General features: G+C 41.2%; 2 protein-coding genes across 3 annotated transcripts in view; one reads left to right on the top strand and one right to left on the bottom strand.

Annotated features, from left to right (window-relative positions):
• LOC115691374 (ABC transporter A family member 7-like) overlaps positions 1–19947 on the bottom strand; it is a 43738-nt gene that overhangs the window by 15876 nt on the left and 7915 nt on the right. The window contains exons 15-18 of one of the 2 annotated variants that reach the window (XM_030617996.2): positions 19036–19164; positions 18837–18942; positions 18610–18698; positions 17656–18206 (exon numbers count right to left, since the gene is read on the bottom strand). In XM_030617996.2, the coding sequence (XP_030473856.1) occupies positions 17907–18206; positions 18610–18698; positions 18837–18942; positions 19036–19164 (624 nt within the window). In that variant the 3' untranslated portion in view covers positions 17656–17906. Of the gene's footprint in view, positions 1–17655; positions 18207–18609; positions 18699–18836; positions 18943–19035; positions 19165–19947 lie in introns of those variants that run through there. The other variant, XM_056314546.1, reaches the window with a different exon arrangement.
• Positions 1083–6891, top strand: LOC115691405 (ABC transporter A family member 2-like). The gene is made up of 16 exons (XM_030618027.2): positions 1083–1558; positions 1970–2201; positions 2306–2475; positions 2563–2748; positions 2851–2946; positions 3031–3231; positions 3377–3536; positions 3618–3844; positions 4026–4143; positions 4243–4319; positions 4491–4580; positions 4701–4844; positions 4937–5239; positions 5331–5411; positions 5973–6149; positions 6337–6891. Exons 1-16 carry the CDS (start codon positions 1190–1192, stop codon positions 6592–6594), a joined length of 2889 nt encoding a protein of 962 aa, XP_030473887.1. The 5' UTR covers positions 1083–1189; the 3' UTR covers positions 6595–6891.

Genomic DNA, 19947 nt, shown 5'->3' on the forward strand with positions numbered 1-19947 from the left:
CCAAATAAGCCACGGCAATCACTCTTGCCGACAGGCCTCTAAACTAAGAATGACCCCTAAGAAAGTCGCCTTCGCACTGTCGAGTAATTAGCCGCGATCAAATCTCGTGAAGATACGAGCTGATGCGTTAGGTGCTAATCAACCCGACCGGTCCTTCGGCTGTGAACTGCGTTGAGTTAGCAAGTAATATATGATTCTTAACCCAGAAGGGTCGGACAATCGATGATATAAATAATTTAGCAGGAGAGATGGATACGAAGATGCCGATGCAATCGCAGCTGCACGAAATCTGCCATAAAAAGGAAAGATCAAGCGGGGATTAGGTTGTTTCGTTTTGATTGGCCAACCTATGACTTCCCATTTCCATGGTAGTTATATTGAACATTAATAGGCTCGAAGCTTTCAAAGCTTTTCAAGATAAAACCATTCTATTAAGTTAATCAGTCCTATATATTACCAGTTTTATCCAAGAAGAAGATGCTCGGAAGGTTCCTAAGTTCACATCCCAACCAACCTACGATCAATGGCTACAAGTCTTCGTCTGCTTTATTACATGAGTTAATACCATAAAAAAACACAAACTAATACACATATGATAAATTTATTCAAAAATAATTTTTTGACCATAAAAAGTCCCAAACTGATACACCTGCGACAATTTTACCCTCTGTTCATTTTCGATAAATATAACTGTCAAAATTTTGAGTTCGATGACACGTGACAGTTGTTAGGCGTATCGGTTTGTGATTTTACCCTCCGTTTGTCACAAGTATATTACTTTGTAATTTTTCATGGTATTAATCTAATTTATTAGAAGGTACATTTGTCACAAATGTGTCAATTTGAGATTTTTTATGGTCAAAATATTAGTTTTAATTAAATTTATCAAGGGTGTACCGGTTTGAAGTTTTTCACGGTATTCACCCTTGTTACATTAAGAACAACCAATGGCAAAATTCCGTAAATTCCCACAACTCTAGACCCCTTTTCGACTCGGCCGTCCGTTTCCAAAACGCGCCATTTTCGGTCGTTACAAACAGTATACACACGCACGCACGCACACTCGCTCTGTCGGAGAGAGCTCGAAAAAACCCAGAGCAGAAAAAAGCTCTCGACTTCGGCTTCGATCTAACAGCAGATCAACTCGACATCGATCGAGGGCTCGAGATTTTCTTCTTCTTCTTCTTCCATGGAGTTGCAGAGCGGAGCTCCGCTGCTGCTCCAGCAGTACAGGGCCCTGCTCAGGAAGAACCTGCTGCTGTCGTGGCGGAACAGGCGCGCCACCTTCCTCCACCTCTTCTCCTCCTTCTTCTTCATCTTCCTCATCTTCTGCGTCGAGAAGGCCACCCACGCCCGCATCGCCCGGTCCGCCGCCTTCGAGGGCGTGGCCGACCCGGAGCCCCTGGTGTCCCCGCCCATCCCGCCCTGCGAGGACAAGTTCTACGTCAGGTCCCCCTGCTTCGACTTCGTCTGGAGCGGCAACGCCAGCGGCGCGGTCGCGGGGATCGTGGACAGCATAAGGAACAATAACCCCGGCAGGCCCATTCCTGAGAGCAAGGTGGGTGTGTCTGTGTATGTGCCATTTTGTGGCTTTTAAGATTTTCGGTGCAATTTATGTCGACATTGCGGAGGAGGCAGTCTACTATCCTGCGTGTCAATGAAAAATTGCAGAACATTTTACATGGCTTGGCTGTAGTACATAGAGGCCTTTGTGTAGTTTGTATTTCACTGTAGATGATGAAAGTGCTTTTTGGTTAGAAAGCAATAGGAGTGCAACTCCAAGTTTCTGCGTGGGTAATCTTCCGAAGCAGGACTTCAATAGAGTTTTGGAAAAAATGATGAGAAATGTTAGTGCCTCCCGAATTAGGTTGGGTGGTAATTTGAACTTGTTTTGACATTGAGACTTTGGGTTTTTGTTGTACAAAAACCTATGCGATCAGTTGATGCTCTGTGAGTTCTGTGTCTGAAGGTTTTGTCATTTGGAACGGCCGAGGAAGTGGACGCGTGGTTGTACAGTAATCCTATGCGGTGTCCTGGAGCTTTGCATTTCACGGAAATGAATTCCAGTGTCATCCGGTATGGCATACAAACTAACTCCACTCCAGTTATGAAGCGAGGTCAATATGAGGATCCCACTTTCAAGTTTCAGATACCTCTTCAGATTGCGGCTGAGCGGGAAATTGCGCGGTCTCTTATTGGAGGTATCTCATCCTCGTGTTGCTTCACTGAATGGTCCTGTATGCTTGATGAGATTGGACCTGTTCCTTTGTTGACCTGTCATGCCACGTAATATTTCACTTTGCAGATTCAAAGTTTAGTTGGGTTGTTGGGCTGAAGGAATTTGCACACCCTGCAGTTGAAATTTTCTCTGCAGTTGCCACTGTTGGGCCAGCCTTCTTCCTTGCAGTCGCCATGTTTAGCTTTGTACTTCAAATCAGTTCTTTGATCACAGAAAAGGAGCTGAAACTCCGCCAGGTATATTGCCTTTGAACGCTACTGGCTTACAGAAACATTGTTATGCACCTATAAAGCGTTCACCTTCACTTTTTTATATTTTTGCAGGCGATGACCATGATGGGCCTTTACGATACTGCCTATTGGCTTTCATGGCTCACTTGGGAGGGCATCATAACGATCCTTTCTTCGTTGTTCATAGTCCTCTTCGGGATGATGTTTCAGTTTGATTTTTTCTTGAATAACAGCTTCCCTGTCGTGTTCCTGTTGTTCTTCCTATTCCAACTCAATATGGTACGATACCTCTTATGCCATGTTATAATGGATTATTTTATTTGAGGCGGCATAGTGAAAGGACATGGCCTTATATATTGACATGTTCTTCTCTGTTACTAGATTGGCTTTGCCTTCATGTTGTCAGCCTTCATTAGCAAGGCCTCTTCATCCACAACTGTGGGTTTCTCCATATTTATTATTGGCTTTCTAACTCAGGCAAGATATCCTGACTTCCCGATATTTTGGTAATGTATTCAGAGTGATATTTATTTTGAGAATCTTTGCTTTTGGCTCTTGCAGCTTGTCACGGCGTATGGATTTCCCTACAGTCAAATCTTCGATAATCGTTACCGAGCCATCTGGTCACTCTTTCCACCGAATCTCCTTGCTGAAGCTCTGAAGCTGCTCTCTCAAGCAACTTCCACCCCCGACGATCCTGGAATTAGCTGGAGGAGGCGTGCGAAGTGCGCACCAAAGGACACAGAATGCGTGATATCAATTGTATGTAGTATCTCTGAAGTTCAAAAGTTTCTACATTAACAAATAGTCATTCAAATCGCTGCTGAGCCGTTTTCGCTTTGTTTTATTGTCGTCTTACATCATACTAAGGCACATTCACCTTTTTTTTTCTACTCTTGTCTAACAGAACGACATCTATATATGGCTTGTGGCAACTTTCTTTGTGTGGTTTATTTTAGCTATCTATTTTGATAATGTATTCCCAAATGCATCTGGAGTGAGGAAGTCAATGTTTTATTTCTTAAATCCTGGCTACTGGACGGGGAAAGGTGGAGGCAAAGGGGAAGGTAGAGTTTGAAATTTCTGATGTGAGGGCATGCTTCCTCCTTCTACATGTTTTCATGAGGTAGTCTTTCCTGTCTTGACAGAGGGTGGCATTTGTAGTTGCATTGGTTCAGTTCCCCCATTGGAGCATGTTACTCCGGATGACGAAGATGTTCTCCAAGAGGAAAGTATTGTGAAAGCACAAGCAAAAGAAGGCTTAGTTGATCCTAATGTCGCAGTACAGATTCGTGGCCTTGGGAAGACTTATCCTGGGACCACTCGACTTGGTTGCTGTAAATGCAAAAGGAAATCCACATACCATGCTATTAAGGTAACTAAGCAATTCCAGTTATCTGCACTTTTTTCCTCTAATAATTGCTCATCAACTTATGTGAGGTACTATTTCAGTACGAAATTATCAGATGACAGATGCAACACTAGACACGAGTATCCTGTATGACTTGATTTATGCTTGGATAGGGTAACCGCTGTTACTTTTAAATTATCTGTAGGAGCTGTGGGTGAACGTTGCCAAAGATCAGCTGTTTTGTCTTCTTGGACCCAATGGTGCTGGAAAGACTACGACGATAAATTGTTTGACAGGAATCACCCCAGTTACAGGGGGAGATGGTAATAGCTTTTAGTTGGCTATTTTCTTTTTGGCGTAGTACAAAACTTTTGTATCAATAATGCGGTGCATAATGTCATATTGCTGTCTTGTGTTAACAGCTTTGGTGTATGGTTACTCTATCAGAAATTCGATTGGCATGTCAAACATCAGAAAAATTATCGGAGTTTGTTCTCAGGTTAACCTTTCTCCTCCATTTTTATCACCTTTGCATCTAAGTACAAACAGCAGAGGAGCATAATTCTGCTATGTAGGTTTGGCTGTATTGCAATTATCCTCCTTGCAGTTATAGTTAATTATTTGTAAAAAACGAATGAACAGCTGTCCTAAAATCTATTGTCAATTGCAGTTTGATACCCTTTGGGACTTGTTGACTGGTGAAGAGCATCTCTACCTTTTCACAAATATTAAAGGGCTCGCCCCTGCTTCAATCAAATCGGTACATGCTCCCAACTTCCTCTACTTTTTCGGAGCTTATGAATCTGCTTCTAATCTTACACTAAGAGAAATTTTTTTCTGTTTGTTTAATTTGAGGACCACTTTTGACTTTTCTGCTCAGGTGGTTGAAAAGTCACTGGCAGAGGTCAGACTAACAGAAGGAGGCAAAGTGAGAGCTGGGAGCTACAGTGGAGGAATGAAACGTCGCTTAAGTGTTGCTATAGCCCTTATTGGTGAACCCAAATTAGTGGTTTTAGATGAACCCGTACGTGGATGACGTCTTATCTTCTTTTCTCCTTAATGGACAAATGTTGTGTGTGTGGAGTATTCTGAAAGGTACTTTATTTTCTGCTGCAGACAACAGGCATGGACCCAGTTACAAGGAGGCATGTCTGGAACATAATAGAGGTTGCCAAGAAAGGACGCGCTATCATCTTAACGACACACTCAATGGAAGAAGCTGATATTTTAAGTGACCGTATAGGAATAATGGCCAAGGGAAGACTTTACTGCCTTGGAACCTCAATCAGGCTCAAATCTCGCTTCGGAACGGGCTTTATTGCCAATGTGAGCTTCACTGCCAGCAATGGTGCAAGTCCTCCTGGAGGAGATGTGGTTTTGAAGACTGATCAGGAGGCTGTGAAACAATTCTTCAAAACTGTGGGTGAGCAGATAGGGCAGCTTTTTGTTCTTTGTAGTGCAGCTTTCTCTTCATCTGGTGCCAATTTCTGGCTCTCCTTTTCCTTCACAGCATCTGGATATTGTACCAAAAGAGGAGAACAAGACCTTTCTGACTTTTGTTATACCCCATGATAGAGAAGCACTTTTGACGGTAATTAATCCCATCGCTGACTCCTATCCTTTTCAGGCTCTTTTGTCTTTTTAAATGTTGAAAAGAATTGGGAAACAGTGATGGAGATGCTGTTACAAGTTCTGTGAGCTGTTGACAGCTACATTATTTGGTCTAGCAGGATGATGTTCTTGTAACTTCTATCTAATTTGACTTATGCATGGATATTGTATTGTCACCGAAAAGTTAGAAATGCTCCTCTGTTGGATGTTAACACCCTTCTTATAAGCACTGTCAGTGGCAAGATTTTCCTTGTCCTTAGTCAAGAGAATTGTTTGCTAATTGCAACCGATACATGTTTTTGGGTTGAAAATGACAATTAAATGCTCAAGATTGTCATGGGAGCACTAAAATTTATTCAAGTGTTAACTTTCGTAGATTAAGGAGTAATCAATCACTGCCGTATAGATTGAACCAAACTTTGAAATGATAGTTTTTCACATCACTTTACATGAAGAACGTCTGTATGGAGATTATCTAAATTGTTTTCCTCGTAAGACTCCTTTTTCGCTTTTCCTAACACAGCTTATATGCTTTCAACAGAAATTTTTTGTGGAGCTCCAAGATAAACAGGAAGAGTTTGGCATAGCAGATATCCAGCTTGGTTTGACGACTCTTGAGGAAGTTTTTCTGAATATTGCAAAGCAGGCAGAGCTAGAAAATGCTGCAACTGAAGGACGCTTGGTGACACTAACTTTGACATCTGGAACCTCAGTCCAGGTGAGAAACTAAATACGAGGAAAGTCCTATAGACTATAGGCTACAGCGTTGGTAAAGTTACTTTAAAATGTCATGTGTCCTTGAAGACTGTATTAGCCTATTAAAGTTATGAACGACTTGTAAAAAACTGACTGTAAGTTCATCAGCCTGACCAAAGCTTTTGTTCTTATACTGCAATTTGGTTCAGATCCCAGTGGGAGCTCGATTTGTGGGGATTTCTGGAACGCAATCAGCTGAGAATTCTAGAGGCGTCATGGTTGAGGTATATTGGCAGCAAGATGATTCTGGTGCTCTTTGTATTTCTGGACACTCTTCGGAAATGCCTATTCCTCCATCCGTTCAACTACCCGCTACTTCAGCAGCAAATACGCATCGTAGTTTCTTGGGTCCAGCTCACGGGATCGTGCTGGACCCAGATCAAATAACTACTGCCTATCCTCAATAACATATTCTTCTGCAAATTTTATCAGAGTGCCTGTAGAAGTTTACTTCATCGATAGGGTACTACAACTACAATCAGCACTGTTAAGTTCAGCATCCTATAAAGTTGCTTCAGCTAGGAATTAGCCGCTCAATCGTACAGCTTTACAAAGGGTTTCTTGATCAATGTATTGAATTATTCTCTGCAACATATAGTAAAGTTCAATGCAGTTTCTGAACATTTATTTTGTTGTAAAAGGATGTGCTGTTTCGGAATATATTTGGTTCAAATATAGTCAGAAAATCAGCTGAATTATCTTCATCGAGCAAGAAACAATTTTTGTTCCTTTATCAATCTAGCTATATAGATTTTTCTTTAGTTACGATTCGTCTGTTAATTTTTAATTGCGACTAATTTGTCCAACTTTGAAGCTGTCGACAATCCTAACTTATGTTTCTCTCACGACTTTTCTAAACCACGAACGAAATAAGAAGCATGGGTTCTTTCTTTATCTTCTACATCGAAGAACTCAGAGTAAGCTCTAGAAGGGAAAAATGAAAAGAAAAGAAAAGATAAAACGCATTCATAAGACGCGACTTTTTGTGAGCTCTAAATACATTCGTCTTTTAAATTTCTGTTAATGAATAAGTCTTATCTTATGCAAATTTGGAGGTCTGAACTCAAACGCCTGCCACTGAACCAAAAATTTGGCTACTCCAGTTGATGTGCCACCAAGATATAAGAAGGGGCTAACCCTAATTACTGAGAAGCTTCAACTTGTCTTAGATAATATTCTATTTATGTCCTATCCTTTCTTCTGGAAAAACATGAGAACTATATTATCTGCGGGGTATATGGGTCATTAAACTGCCAGAATTGGCGCTTGGCAGTACCAGTGCATATTCAAAACCATGGCTTCATTCCAATGCACAAGTAAACCTCCATGCCACCTTCTCTTCTTGAAGTATATAAATTCCATCACACATGTGTTGTCACGTAATAGTGCTTGTCTATGCAAAACAAAGTTATTCGACAAACCTAAAATCATGTTCTGACGAGTAATCCGAATGTCGACGAATGATCCTAACCCAACGAATTCACGTTGTGTCCTTAAGACAATTTGTCCCCTCTACCGGTACCCAAGATTGTTAAACAATTGTCTCCTAGGATAGAATGGATCGCCTTTCCAAAGAAGCGGTACTTCTTCAAAGGAAATGTTCGAACACAACTTCGCAGAATAATTGCACAAATGACAACGATAAAGAAAATGCAGCAGAATGCCGTGCGGAAAAAATGAAAATGTGTAGAGTGTGTCGGGAAAAAAGTCTCGCGGGAATAAAAATGCCACGAAGAGTCACTAGACCGAACAGAATAGTTCGGTTATAAATAGCGAAAATGAAGAGTCGCGAGCAATGAAGACTCGCTTGACCCGAAGTGGTTTTCGTTCGGTTCGTGCACAGTCGCGAGCAATGAAGGCTCGCTTGAACCGAAGCGGTTTTCGTTCGGGGGAACCAACCCTCATGAACAGACATGTTTGTTTGTCCAAAATAAATAAATAAATAATTTCTAACAAAACGTGCCTGTTCGGGAAAAAATAAAAACTGATGGAATGGACCCAGTTCGAGCCGGACGGCGGCGACGGCGCACGCGGAGGGACCGACCTAGCATGGTGTAGGTCCTCTCCTTTCCACAAAAGTGGGGTACCCCTTGGGGCCCAAACCCATTTGAGAGGCTCATCTAAATAAACCATCTCCCATCACAACTTCTATCCAATATGGGACTATTTCCATCCACACTTCTCATTCACAATTTATGGATTTTGGATACTAAAATCCCAATAATCCCCCACATGAATGAGAAGTTCATATATCATGACTCTTCGTGTATGCATGAGATGCAATGTGCGATTATTCCATGAGAGAACATTGCATTGGGAGAAGTAGTCTAAGGCTTTGAACTTTCCCTAGTGAGACCTATCGGACTTACTCGGTCAATCAGTAGACTTGATGTCTTTGAACTGTGGACCTTCGGCGTAAATAAAGACAATAGAAATCACACAATTATCTCTCAAACAAAGTTGGTTCTCACTGTTGTGTTCGTTTTGGCCATGAACACCACCTGGTTTCATGAGTGCTTTGAAGAATTTGGCCTTTCAAATTCTTCATAGAAGTGGCCCTCCCTTCATACTCACATAGGTGATTTCTGATTGTGTGGTGTATTACATACCCGAATTAAAATCATTAAAAGCTTACACTTAACCTCTACATGTTAGTACTGTCTCCATACGGGAATGAGTAAGAGTTGACAGTACACTACTCCGCCTACATAACTTGGTTGTCCCTTTGAACCTAGATCTTGGGATCTCCAGTCAACAAGGTAGGGTTTCTGCTATGATGACTTTTTTTATAGGCCTTAAACCCATTCCCCTTGATGTTTTTACAATCAACTCTCTAGTTAGGCCTTTTGTTAATGGATCCGCAACATTATCTTTTGACTTCACATAGTCAATCACGATAATTCCAATAGAGAGTAGTTGTCTTACAGTATCGTGTCTTCGACGTATATGTCGGGACTTTCCGTTATACATGACATTCCTTACCCTGCTTATTGCCGCTTAACTATCACAATAAATACACACAGCTGGCATTGGTTTCGACCAATTAGGAATGTCTTCTAGGAAATTTCAAAGCCACTCAGCTTTTTCACCGGTCTTATCCAAAGCAATGAATTATGCTTCCATAGTAGACCTTGCAATACACGTTTGTTTGGATGACTTCCAAGACACTGCTCCCCCACCAAGTATAAACACATATCCACTTGTGGATTTTGTGTCTCTTGTGCCGGTTATCCAATTTGCATCACAGTATCCTTCAAGTACCGCTGGATACTCTGTGTAGTGCAAAGCATAATTTTGAGTGCGCTTCAAATAGCCTAATACACGTTTCATAGCTTTCCAATGATTTTCATTTGGACTAATTGTAAATCGACTTAGCTTGCTCACAGCACAAGCTATGTCTGGCCTAGTACAGTTCATGACATACATTAGACTGCCTAGTATACTAGCATACTCATTTTTTTTTTTTTTTTTGATGACCCAGGGAACCCCCGCACGGCCGACAGCCGGGAGGTAAACCCTGGGGGCGACACGTGCTAGCCACCACACACGTGCACCGGTTAAGTCACCCTGCGGCACCCGGGATTCGAACACTCAACCTTTTGCGAGAGGAAGAGTGCGCGCTCCAGCAGCGCCACCCAGGCGGGTGGTCTAGCATACTCATTTTGAGCTTTGCTTTCACCAGTATTCTTTGAAAGATGTAAATTAACATCTATCGGAGTCTTTACTGGTATAATGTCTAGATTCTTACACTTTCCAAGAATCGTCTCGATATAATCGGACTGTGATAGAGCTAATCCTCCAGATGTCTTATGGATTTTAATTCCTAAAATAACATCTGCAACCCCCATATTTTTCATATCAAATTTACTTGTGAGCATTCGTTTGGTCGTATTGACAACCTTACTATCGCTACCCATTATAAGCATGTCATCTACATACAAGCACAAAATAGCAAAACTATTATGAGTGTTCTTAATATATATACACATTTATCACACTCATTAATCTTAAAACCATTCGACAACATGACTTGGTCGAATTTAGCATGCCATTATTTTGGTGTTTGTTTCAATCTATAGAGTGACTTGATAAGCCGACATACTTTCTTCTCTTGTCCTGGAACAATGAACCCTTTGGGTTGTTCCAAATATATTTCTTCTTCCAAAACCCCGTTTAAGAAAGCAGTTTTAACATCCATTTGATGGATTTCAAGCCTATACACCGCTGCTATGGCAATTAGCATCCTTATAGATGTAATTTTAGTAACAGGTGAATAAGTGTCAAAATAATTAAGGCCTTCTCGTTGCCTGTATCCTTTTACCACAAGCCTAGCTTTATACTTATCAATAGTATCATCCGCTTTCATTTTCCTCTTGAAAATTCACTTACATTGTAGTGGTTTATTGCGAGGAGGAAGGTCAACCAATTCCCATGTATGGTTTGACAAGATGGATTCAACTTCACTATTGATCGCTTCTTTCCAGAACGGGGCTTCTGGGGATGTCACAGCCTCTTTAAAGGTCCGAGGCTCATTCTCTAACAAATATGTTAGAAAATCATTTCCAAAGGACTTAGAAGTTCTTTATCTTTTACTACGTCTAGGTTCATCCTCTATAGGATCGCTTTTAGGTGTAGTATCCCGAGGCCTCTTATCATTGTTAATTGGCTCATATACTATGTTATACGGAAATATATTTTCAAAGAACGAAGCGTCCCTTGACTCAATGATCGTATTAACATGCATATCGGGGACCTCAGACTTATGAACAAGAAATCGATATGCATTACTATGAATAACATATCCAATAAAGACACAATCAATGGTTTTCGGTCCTATTTTAACCTTTTTAGTTTTAGGAATCGCAGCCTTGGCTAAGCACCCACATACTTTGAGATATTTCAAATTAGGCGTTCTGCCTTTCCACTTATCATAGGGAGTTTGTTGTGTCTTTCTGTGGGGTACTCTATTCAAAATAAAATTCGCCGTCAAAACAGCTTCCCCCTACAAATTTTGTGGTAAACCGAAACTATTCAACAATGCATTCATTGTTTCCTTTAAAGACCGATTTTTCCTTTCCACCACTCCATTAGCTTGTGGCGCATAATGAGGAGTAATTTGGTGAATAATACCAAACTCAGAACAAATTTCTTCAAAAAGAAATTCATATTCACCTCCTTTGTCACTTCTTATCATCTTAATTTTATTATTTAACTGAGTTTCAACTTCGGACTTATAAGTTCTAAAAGCATTCACAGCCTCATCTTTGCTACTAAGCAAATAAACATAACAATACCTCGAGCAGTCATCTATAAACGTTATAAAATACTTCTTACCACCTCTTGACGGTATTGCTTTTAAATCACAAACGTCTGTGTGTATTAAATCTAAAAGTTCTGTGATTCTATTATCTATAGAATGAAAATGAGGCTTAGAAAATTTTGATTCAACACACACTTGGCATTTTTCACTTGGACAGTCGAATTTTGGCAATAACCCCATGTTCATCAATTTCTTTATTGACTTATAATTAACATGTCCTAGTCTAGCATGCCATAAATTATGAGACTCAAGCACATAAACAGAAACAACTTTATTCATAATATCATTGGGTATAACAGTCATTACGTTCAACTTGAATAGACCATCACTAAGGTAACCCTTTTCTACATACATCTCATTTTTGGAGAGTATAAACTTATCAGATACAAACACCAACTTGAAACCATTCTTGCTAAGAAGAGATCCGGACACTAAATTCTTGTGTATGCCTGGCACATGTAGCACATTGTTTAATGTCACAACTTTCCCAGATATCATCTTCAAAGCAACCTTTCCAACACCTTCAACCTTAGAGGTTGATGAATTACCCATGTAGAGTTTTTCATTACCTTCCATAAGCGTGTATGATGAGAACATAGATTTATTGGCATATATATGACGAGTTGCTCTAGTATCAATCCACCATTATTTGGGGTTTCCCACCATGTTGTACTCGGATATCATAGCAGTCAGACTGATATCATCAACACCATTGGAAATCTATTCCACCACATTCGCCTAAGTCATCTTTCTTTTCTTGACTCTACAGTTTTTGGCACGATGTCCAAACTTTCCACAATTGTAGCATTTGCCCATGAATTTTTTCAGGCCTTGGGTGGATCCATGTCCATAGTTTTTCCTCTTCTTGTTGGTTTTTGATCCTTCTTCAACAACGTTGGCCCTTGAGACCGCCAGATTGCTGCCAACTTTCTTCTTAGAATTCCTATTGTCTTCCTCGATCCTCAATCGAACAATTAAGTTTTCAAGTGATAATTCCTTTCTCTTGTGTTTGAGATAATTCTTGAAATCTTTCCAAGATGGTGGTAACTTTTCAATGAAAGTAGCCACTTGAAATGATTCACTAATCATCATACCTTCAGCATGAATGTCATGCATGATCACTTGAAGTACTTGAACTTGACTTAAGACGGTTTTAGAATCTACCATCTTGAAGTCCAGAAATTTGCCGACGATGAATTTCTTCAACCCAGCATCTTCCATTTTGTATTTCTTGTCCAAACTTTCCCACAATTCCTTAGCCGTTTTCAGCGGACTATAAACGTTGTAGAGGGAATTGTCCAGACCATTGAGGATATAGTTGCGACACAGAAAGTCAGAATACTTCTATGCATCTATAGCAGCAACCTTTTCCTTGTTTGTCTCTCCTTCATCCAACTTCGGAGCATCCTCCATGAGGAACCTTGCCAAGTTCAAAGTGGTGAGATAGAACTACATCTTCTGTTGCCATCTCTTGAAGTCAGCCCCATTGAACTTTTCTGGCTTCTCTCCATGAGTCGGAACAGACGCAATAGGCGTCATTGATGTTATAGCCATTTCTGACACGAAGACAGAAATGATTGAGAATTGCAATTATACAAACACGATACAAATTGTCTTAAGATTGTTGTCACGATATAGTGCTTGTATATGCAAAACAAAGTTGTTCGACAAACCTGAAATCACGTTCTTACGAGTAATCCGAATGTCGACAAATGATCCGAGCCCAACGAATTCACGTTGTGTCCTTAAGACAATTTGTCCCCTATACCAGTACCCAAGGTTGTTAAACAATTTTCTCCCAGGATAGAACGGATCGCCTTTCCAAAGAAGCGGTACTTCTTCAAAGGAAATGTTCGAACGCAACTTCACATAATAATCGCACAAATGACAACGATGAAGAAAATGTAGCAGAATGCCGTGCGGAAAAAATGAAAATGTGTAGAGTGTGTCACGAAAAAAGTTTCGCGGGAATAAAAATGCCACGAAGAGTCACTAGACCGAACAGAATAGTTCGGTTATAAATAGCGAAAATGAAGAGTCGCGAGCAATGAAGACTCGCTTGAACCGAAGTGGTTTTTGTTCGGTTCGTGAACAGTCGCTTGAACCGAAGCGGTTTTCGTTCGGGCGAACCGAACCTCACGAACAGACATGTTTGTTTTTCCAAAATAAATAAATAAATAATTTCTAACAAAACGTGTCTGTTCGGGAAAAAATAAAAACCGATGGAATGGACCCGGCCGGACGGACGGCGGCGGCGGTGCGCGCGGGGGGACCGACCTAGCATGGCGTAGGTCCTCTCGCCTCCACAAAAGTGGGGTACCCTTGGGGCCCAAACCCATTTGAGAGGCTCATCTAAATAAACCATCTCCCATCACAACTTCTATCAAATATGGGACTATTTCCATCCACACTTCTCATTCACAATTTATGGATTTTGGATACTAAAATCCCAACAATATGTACTCTCTTCCACTGGTAACAATCACAAATGCAATTATAAATGAGATAAGTGCATTTGAAGTTTTAAAACTTGTTACCAAAGTGTAATTGAATCTAAAAACTTTCAAAAAGTGCAGTTAAGTCCTAAACTTGTCACGAAAGTGTAATCAAGTCCTAAGACTTCTCAAATTGGTACAATCAAGTCCTTCCAGTTTCTGAAAGTTTTAAGACTTGATTGCACTTTCGTGACAAGTTTTAGGACTTAATTGCACTTTTTGAAAGTTTTAGAACTCAATTGCACTTCTGTGACAATTTTAGGAATTCCAATGCATTTATCAATTATAAATTTTCCAGGGTCAACAAAAGAAAAGTCGTCAATGGACTTAGTGCAAATGGGGTTGCCACTGTTTTACCAGCAATTCTGGGCACTTGTGAAGAAGAACAAGTGGCTCTCATGGAGGAGCAAAAGGTCAACTTTCCTCCAGCTCTTTTCTTCCCTCTTCTTCATCCTCACCATGCTCTGCATAAAGAAAACTTGGGACTCTTGCCTTCGCTCCAGAACCATGTTGAGGAATGTGTTTGATCCTTAGCCTCTGGTCATGCCTCTAGTCCCTCCATGTGAGGACAAGTTCTTTATCAGATACCCATGCTTCTGACTTTGTTTGGAGTGGGAATGAGAGTGCAAGAATTGTGGGCATTGTGAGTGCCATCATGGCGAATAATCCCGGCCGTCCAATCCCTTGAAGCAAGGTAATGAATTGTTATCACTCTCCATGATCTTAATTGGGCATATACTCTTTTTATTCCGCGACAAACAAATGCTTTTAGCATAAATTCTTGGTGGAAAAAACTAATTTCGGAAGAGATAGTTATGTAATGACTGATGAGAACATTGTTTTTGAAAAAAATATTGAGTAATATGAGTGCCTTCCGAATTAGGAGATAATTTATACTTGTTTTGAAATTGGAACTTCGATTTTCTGTATAAATGCTGTATGATCAGAAGATGAACTGTGAGTTCTGTGTCTGAAGGTTCTATCATTTGGAACGACCGGGGAAGTGGACGCGTGGTTGTATAGTAATCCTATGCGGTGTTCCGGAGCTTTGCATTTCACGGAAATGAACACCAGCATCATCCGGTATGGCACACAAACTAACTCCATTTCCACTTATCAAGCGAGGTCTCTTTGAGGATCCCACTTTGAAGATTCAGATACCACTTCAGATAGCAGCTGAGTGGGAAATTGCGCGGTCTGTTATTGGAGCTATCTAATCCTCATGTTGCTTTACTGAATGGTCTTCTGTGCTTGAAGAGATTGGAAATGTTCCTTTGTTGACCCGTTATGCCTCCCGATATTTCGCTTTGCAAATTCATACGTTAGTTGGGTTGTTGGGCTGAAGGAATTTGCACCCCCGGCAGTTGAGCTCTTCTCTACAGTTGCCACTGTAGGGCCAACCTTCTTCTTTGATCAGAGGAAAGGAGCTGAAATTCCGCCTGGCATTGCCTTTGAACACTAATGGCTTACTGAATCTTAACATTGTTTTGCACCTATAGAGCGTTCACCTTCACTTTTTATTTATTTGTTTGTTGCAGACGATAACCTTGATGGGCCTCTATGATACTGCGTATTGGCTTTCATGGCTAACTTGGGAGGGCATTATAACAAATCTTTTTTCATTGTTCATACTTTTCTTGGGGATGATGTTTCAGTTTGATTTTTTCTTGTATAACTGCTTCACTGTTGTGTTCCTATTGTTCTTCCTATTCCAATTTGTTAAAATATGTCTCCAGTTTGACCCCATCGTACGAAACCCTATCCAAATAAAGAATGATGAAAAATACGGGAATTCTTTGTGTTGAAGCCACGATTAATAATGGTTAATCGGCCTTGGATGGATACAAGTTTGTTGAAACACATTCTGTATAAGAATTGGGGAAAATTCTAAATAAGGACCTGAAATGCCACATTTTCTTAAATAAGGGCATCAAGTGGACTTTATGTCAAATAAGGATCTGAAGTAGTATGTTAGTCTCAAATAAGGGCCTGAAGTAGCCATGAGAGTTTCAAATAAGGGCCTAACTTCACTGGTCACCGGACGGCAAAATATTTCAGCTAGCGACAGGCGAGGTCAAGGGCATTTTCGTCCAAAAGTAATTTTAATATTTTTCTTTTTCCTTTCCTTTCTTTTTTTTGCCTTTTCTTTTCTTTTTTTCCTTTTCTGATCTTCTCTTTGTTTTGCCGATGACCTGCTCGGCCACCAGCGAAGCCCGGGAAGGGCTGGGCGAGGGCCACCCTGGCCCTCGCTGGCAACATGCGAGGGACGGCCTCGCCTGGGCGAGGCGACCCTTGCCCTGAGCGAGGCTGGCCTCTCTAGCTGCCGGCGAGGGATGGCCTCACCAGATCTGGGCGAGGCCAATCTCGCCTCGACGAGGCGACGCCACCCATCGCCCAGGCGAGGCCGCCCTCACCTGTGGCTTTCAAGGGCGGCTCGCCCAAGGCGAGGGTCGCCTCGCCGAGGCGAGACTGGCCTCGCCCAGATCTAGCGAGGCCGTCCCTCGTCGGCAGCTGGCGAGGCGACCCTCGCCTGTTGCCGGCGAGGCCCAAGAGAAACCAGAAAAAGGAAAAAGAAGAAAGGAAAAAGGAAAAAAAGAAAAGAAAGGAAAAAAATTCAAAAAAATTAAAAGACGTAAATGTCCTCACCATTCAAAAAGTTAAGCCCTTATTTGAAATAGAAATAGCCACTTCAAGCCCTTATTTGGCATAAAATCCACTTCGGGCCTTTATTTGAGAAAATGAAGGCACTTCATATCCTTATTTGAGAAAATGAGGCACTTCATATCCTTATTTGACACAAAGCCCACTTCAGGATTTTATTTGAGAAAATGAGGGTACTTCATATCCTTATTTGGAATTTTTCCTAAGGATTGGAGTCTGTGTTCTCAAACTGGAAAGTCCACATGGACTTTGTGTTGGACTTTGACTCGGTCAGGATGGGTCATTGAGTCGGTGCAAGGGAAGCAAGAAGGGAAACTAAAGGAAATCTACATCCAGAATATTCGTCCAAGATTTTCAACTACGTGAATATATATATGTGTGCTTCTTGGGTTTTATAAGTCGAGCCCTTGTTGATGAAAGGCAGCGTGGTCTTCGTGCAGTCAATAAAACCTTGAAGCAATGCCTCCATAGTTTGTTTTACAGAAAATTCCCTCTTTTCAGTTCATGAACTCCAGCTTCCTTCCTTGCTTCACAGGCTTGAAAAGCTAACAATAACTCCACTAGAAACACAATATAAGAACTAGCCTTGCCATTGCAGCTCAGAGTGCAGCCATGACCATTTAAATTGCCACTTCTCGGAATTGTTGTGCTATAATAATACCTGTAGCTTTGAAAAATGTGGACAATGAATGTGTTGCAATTGCTGGCTTCTGTGTCTTTTCTTGGTTGCGATGACCCAAAATTAGCTAATTCTTTTTGTTCTGTCTTGAATGGATTACTGTAGCTTATGATGGCAAAGAATTCTTGGAGATTTTTCTAACTTTATATCGGTTGAAAACTCAGATTCCCTCGATAATGTTGATCTAAAAGCACAGTCCATGATCAATCTTCTGGTAAAGCTAGGTGCTAAGAACAAAAAAATTAGGCACAAATTAATGATATTTCATTTAGGACTTCAAAACATCGATGGCATGTGGCTTGTACTAAGTAAATACGACAGAAACATTTCTTTCATTAGGGAGGTAACAATTATACAAAAGAAAGACTGTAATTGATACAAATACGGAAAGAGGAAACTTTCTAAATGCAAGCTAATCTGTATGCCAGTTGAGAAGTATCCTGGCGAGATGGTGCATATTGTAGTTGTAGAGAAATGATGTGACTGTAGCTACAAATGACGAAAAGGGACAAGAAAATTCTGTATGACATTCCGGATCAGGTCAGAATATTATATTTCTAACAATCACGACAGCACGTTGAATGCCTGTGCGCCACGAGCAACCTTAATGAAGACATCCTCCAAGGTTGTGTCTGCTAATCCCCAAGCATGAACGGTGAACCTGCTCTTTGCATTCTCAACCGCTTGGAATACATCCGCGATCCTGACCTCATGCTTTGGGAGTTCAAACTTCTGAGTTCCAGATATTTGATATATTCTTTTAGCGCCTGGAGAGAGACGCTGCACCATGTTCTCCACTTCGACCTCGTAAGTGGATGATGTTGTCATCGTAAACACATAAGAACCTCCGTATCTAGCCTTCAGCTGTCATAAAAAGTAAAAAATGTACATTCAGGTGTATTCATGCAAAGCGGGCTGACTAGCCATCAGAAGATTCCTCCTCGACAATGTCATGACAGATCCCTCAAAGTTATCCAACTGGATAATAGCACAGAATTTGCAGACTAAAAACGCGTTTTTTGGGAACCCAAATCAAATGCAGGTGGAGACAAATATTAGATAGAGAGGAACAAAACCCAGATATTTCTTGGGGTTCAGAAGGCGGTAGATGTGCAAAGATATTTGAAACAAAGGAAAGAATCTATATCAGGAAAAGAAAGATGACATCTTTCTGTATTGCCACTAAAGGGAAAAAGGGGAAAATATTCAAATGACAATAAAAATCCAGTTAACAGTCCAATGGCACATCATATTATCTACTATTTACCTCTTTCGGGTTCCCTATACACTGCAAACTTCCATCAACAAATATTCCCAATCGATCACACAGTACTTCTGCCTCTTCCATTGAATGAGCTAAAAATAAGCAAAGAAGTTCTTCAGTGACGTAACCTCCAAGTGTGAGATATAATTGGTATTCCTTCATCAAAGGAGGAATACTAAAGCTATGGAATATTTAGCCAGGAGTAAAAAGAGGGAGTTCTCAAGACATACTGGTCAGAATAATAGCACGGTCTTGCTTTGCATGCTTCACGACATTCCATAAGTTGTTTCTTGAAGCTGGATCCAACCCCGTACTCGGTTCATCCATGTAAACAACCTTGCCAAATTTGGAGCAAAAATCAATGGCACAAAAGTGTTAGCTTGAAGGGTCTTTGGTGCTTCCTAATTGAGATACACTCTTAAGACTTACTTTGGGATCTCCAATCAGTGAAATGGCAACACTCAGCCTCCTCTTCATACCTCCACTGTATTTTCCAGCTTGTTTGTCAGCAACACCACCGTAAAATAAGTTGACACTCTTGAGAGATTCCTCCACTGCCTAGATCAACAAAATGAGAGTGCAAAGTGAATGAACGATTAACAAGTGGAGCATAGTTAAACAATTCCACATTCACACGCAATACAATCATAACCAGCTAATAGAGATTGTTTATACTTATTCTAGTTCACACGACGTTGCATGACGGTGTAAAAGAATTTGCTGAACTTTGGAAATATAGGGCCCGCTTGGCAAGTTGCCAAATAGTGAAAATTTCTATTTTTTTGTTCCTAGAATTAGTTTGGGAACAGAAATTCGTTTGTTAAATTTTTTGTTCCCGGGCACAAATTTGCAAAAAATTATTCCAAGAATCAGTTTTGGAACAGAATCAAGAAGCAAAAAAAAGTAGCTTCTTGATTCTGGGAACAATTTTTCCATTTTTAATTCTTCTTGGTTTTCTTCTTCCTTCTTGGTTTGTTGTTCTTCTTCTTCCTGGCTTGCCGCCGGCCGCCGGCCACAGGCTAGGGCCGGCGAGGGTCCCCCTTGTCGCCTGGGCAAGGGCGGCTCACGACCGTGACAACGAGGCCTCACCTAGCCATGGCGAGGCTGATCTCACCGTCGTGACCCAGGCGAGGATGAGCCTCGCCTAGCCAAGGCGAGGCCGACCTCGCCGTCGCGACCCAGGCGAGGGAGATGGGTCGCAACCAGCGAGGCTAGCTGCGAGGCCAGCGGCGGGGCCGCGACACCCTCGCCGGCCCTGGCCTGTGGCCGGTCGCGGGCGCCAATGATCAGCCATGACCAAGGAAGGGAAGGGAAAGAAAGAAAAAAAAAAAAGAACGAAAT

This window comes from Syzygium oleosum, unplaced genomic scaffold, assembly GCF_021117445.2.
Source record: "Syzygium oleosum isolate NSW1041296 unplaced genomic scaffold, Sole_v2.1 Sole_v2.09, whole genome shotgun sequence".
Lineage (NCBI taxonomy): Eukaryota > Viridiplantae > Streptophyta > Magnoliopsida > Myrtales > Myrtaceae > Syzygium > Syzygium oleosum.